This window comes from Lactuca sativa, chromosome 5 (genome assembly GCF_002870075.4).
Source record: "Lactuca sativa cultivar Salinas chromosome 5, Lsat_Salinas_v11, whole genome shotgun sequence".
Lineage (NCBI taxonomy): Eukaryota > Viridiplantae > Streptophyta > Magnoliopsida > Asterales > Asteraceae > Lactuca > Lactuca sativa.
Genome location: NC_056627.2, coordinates 224241851 through 224245474, shown reverse-complemented (window position 1 = coordinate 224245474; position 3624 = coordinate 224241851). Strand labels below are relative to the sequence as shown.

The following is a 3624-nucleotide window of genomic DNA, read 5'->3' as shown; positions in this document are numbered from 1 at the left end:
TATAATAAAAATCAATTATAAAGAAAACGTTAAGACAACACTCCATTATTAAAACTTTAAAACATAATAACATAGTTTATTTACTAAATGAAATGTTTAAAAATAATTGTGGAAGTCTCAAATCCAGGTTACATGGTCTTCAATGTCATTATGAAAATAACAAAAAACAGTGAGAATGCAAAGGCCATCTATAGTCATGTCGGTTTCTTTCCTTTATTCACCCACCGGTAATATGTTAATAAACAACAGATAAACATAAAGCTTAGCAAGCATACAGGTTACTTACCATTACATTAGTCGTATACATGCACATGCATCAAAATGCTGAACAATCTCTTGACAACACTGAACAAAACGGGATTCTAGTCCAACTTAGGATTGAAATTAGCTTTAGAAATCTATAAATGAAAGGTAATAGACATTCACATAACTTTCAAAGGATGTAAACCTCACTCCCAAAATATTTTTGTAGAATTAATTGTGATCTTTAAAAGTTGAGGTCAGATTCAACAAAGTTAAAGCTTTCATCTTTTAGTTACTCTTTTTGTCATTTCCTTTAAGTCTTTTAGTGAAAGGCTTAGGCCATTAAGTTTTGGGCATATTAAGATCTAAAAAGTGTCCGTAATCAGAGGTTTCACCTCAAGGAATTATGTCTACAAGGTTTATGCATACGTACTTCCAATTTCAAGAGTTGGTTGCTATAATTAACAACCAGACATTCATTCTATTGCTTACCACTTAAGGGCTTATTAAGATAGGTATTAAGATACAATAAAGGCTGACTTTTAGATAAGGTTTAGGTAGCCTATAGATTTGTTCAATTCATTCGTGTTCACAGGTCATCCCAAGAGTCAACAAAAACCATGGCAAAACGAAAGAAAATGGGACAACTCATGTTTTGACCCGTGATCAGTACTGCTCAAAAATCTAACTCTTGAACCGTAACTTTGATTTTGATTGGTATGATTTTGGCGTCCTTAAAAAGTAGACAGGATTTCATACGAATCTTGTATATGATAATTTTTCATAATCTCTCTCTCTCTCTCTCTATGGGGGATTGGGGGGGGGGGGGGGGGGGGGGTAATAAGGATGTTGTTTGGCTGAAGTTAGGGGCGAACATTTTAATTGGCTTATTAATATTTGTTAATATTTATTATATTAATAATTGTTATTATTCTTTTTATGATAAATAATTATTTCTAGGTAATTATTATTATTGCTCTTTGTTATTATTTATTATGTTTTATTATTATTATTATTATGAGTTAATCCTCAATAATTTATAAAATATTTTTCATTTATTTAATTTCTTTATCAAGTTTTGATAGTTTTATTTTCATATATTTTTTCTATAAATAAAATCTCTTTTCTATTAGCTATACGAAAACCAAGACGATATAATTGTCAACTCAACTTGAGAGGTATATATAGTCTCCTTCAATTCATTCTCCATGATTTTTATTTATTTATTTATTTTGTTGGTATGGGTTAATCCCCAAATTCCAATTTCTTTTAGTAAGATCTGATAGAGTACATTCTGGAAATGAATAAGCATTAAAAAGAAGTTGTTTTAGATAATAGTAAATTACACGAATGGTCCTATGGTTTGGGGTAATTTGCATGTTTGGTCTCTAACTTATTTTTTTAACTCGGAAAATCTCTACTGTTTCTTTTTGTTACGTGTTTGGTCTCTGTCTTGCCTAAAAAGACTATTTTTCCCTTGATTTTTTATTTTTTTTTAAATAAACACACCCCCAACTCAACCCCTCACCTTATTTTACCTATCCCTCCATTTTTCTTTATTTAAATAATAGTCTTTTTAGGTAAGACAGGGACCAAACGTGTAACAAAAACAAACAATAGGGATCTTCTGAGTTAAAAAAAATAAATTAGGGACCAAGCATGCAAATTACCCCAAACCATAGGGACCATTCGTGTAATTTACTATTTACATAAATAATCCCAAACCCGAAACATCATTTCTAAAAAATATTTCTTACTTGATATTGTTCATATAATCAATTCCATAAGGCCATATTTCGCGCTCTATAGGAGATCATGAGACCGATATGCATGCTCTTTTGATGACTAAAGAAATCGAGATATGTATACTTTTTTTACGCCACGGTGATGTCAAAGTACACAAAAAATTCCTTTATGCAGTAAAAATACTTTCGTTATAAGAGATTAAGCGTATTCATGAATTTAAATTTAAATTAAAAAGATTAAACAAAAAAAAATGTAACAAACATAGAAGAAAATAAATCGCAATTAATACTTGAAACAAATCAACCACAATGCAAAGTGTAATTCACCCCAAAATATATCTAGAACTTAAAATAAAAACCGAAACTATTAAAACAAAATCTTGAAAATTTTCCTCAAACCATAGCAACAACAAACAAGGTAGCCATAATAGCCATGGTTGAAATACCAATCACCCAAGCATTGGATGACGCCGTACTGGCTGTTGGAGCAGTTGCTGGAGTAATGACCGGAGAAGGAGGAGCATTTGCAGGAGTAAGTACTGGACGTGGTAATACCTTCGGAGATGGTTTAGGAGCTTGCGAAGGAGATGATCCACCAACCGAGCCTGCATGTTTCTGCGATAAAACCTTAACCTCAAGCTTCTCACCCTTCTCGCAATGCCCATTAGCACCGCTAATGAAAAAGAAAGGTCCTGCTTCATCAAGCTTGATTTTTGTGTTACCATCATTATACGACTTGCTGGGGTTTGATTTATTGCATTTTTTGTAGTCTTCTTCATCCACTCGTAGCACTGAATCGATCTTTGAATCGTATTTGAATACTGAAATTCATAATAATAAATATAACCATTAAAGTCTTTTCCCGAATTTAGAACTATATGATAATGAAATAAATACAAATTACATAGTATAAGGTGAAATATATCAGCTTGATCATAATATGATATCGCATTGATTACACTACTCTACCAAATATTGCTAATAACAATTGACTTTTGGATGGAAAACACGAAAGAAAAAGAATTACCAAGTGAATCTCCGATCCTAAATCGTTCCTTTTCAGCCCATTCATTCAACTCGTTTGGAGAAGTATGGATATGCCACGAATTCTTGTTTCCACCAACCAAAAACTCTGTTGCTTCGGCGCCAAAAACATTCATCGAGAACAATATCAGACAAGTAGTGAAACACAAAAACAAAGATTTGGAACTCATTTTGTCAAAATAATAATAGTAATGGAAGATCGAAGATGAGGAATGAAACCAAAAAAAAAATACTGAGATTGATTTTTTCCACGTATGGTTTTGCAATTGGTAACGCTCCAATTTATAGAAGTTAGATTAGGTGCTAGGGTTTGGCGTATCACCAAGCTGTACGTCAATTGCCACGTCAGAGTCGTAGGGTTTGAGTGAGTACTAGCCGTTTGAAAATTGAGGATATTTCGTAGTTGATAATTATCTTTCTAATTCGAATTTGAAGAAACAATTGGTAAGGAAGATGGATTAAGCCGTTTCATTATCAAGGTATTTATTTTAATTGATAATTAAAGGTTAAATAATAAATAGTAATAAATCATTAAATGGACATAAATTTGGTCATATCGCAATAAACTGATGGGATATTACTTTTAATGCAT

The 3624-nt window shown here is 31.8% G+C and overlaps 1 protein-coding gene across 1 annotated transcript; it reads right to left on the bottom strand.

Moving 5' to 3' along the window:
* Nucleotides 1-2251: 2251 nt before the first annotated feature.
* LOC111909243 (early nodulin-like protein 1) lies at nt 2252-3267 on the bottom strand. The gene is made up of 2 exons (XM_023905033.3): nt 3016-3267; nt 2252-2809 (listed from the first exon to the last, which is right to left on the bottom strand). Exons 1-2 carry the CDS (start codon nt 3200-3202, stop codon nt 2382-2384), a joined length of 615 nt encoding a protein of 204 aa, XP_023760801.1. The 5' UTR covers nt 3203-3267; the 3' UTR covers nt 2252-2381.
* Nucleotides 3268-3624: the final 357 nt, after the last annotated feature.

Excerpts from the sequence above, each read along its gene's own strand:
- LOC111909243 (XM_023905033.3), bottom strand. The coding sequence starts at position 3,202 with ATGAGTTCCAAATCTTTGTTTTTGTGTTTCACTACTTGTCTGATATTG. Across the intron at positions 2,810-3,015 it reads TAGGATCGGAGATTCACTTG|TATTCAAATACGATTCAAAG; the intron begins GTAATTCTTTTT and ends TATGAATTTCAG.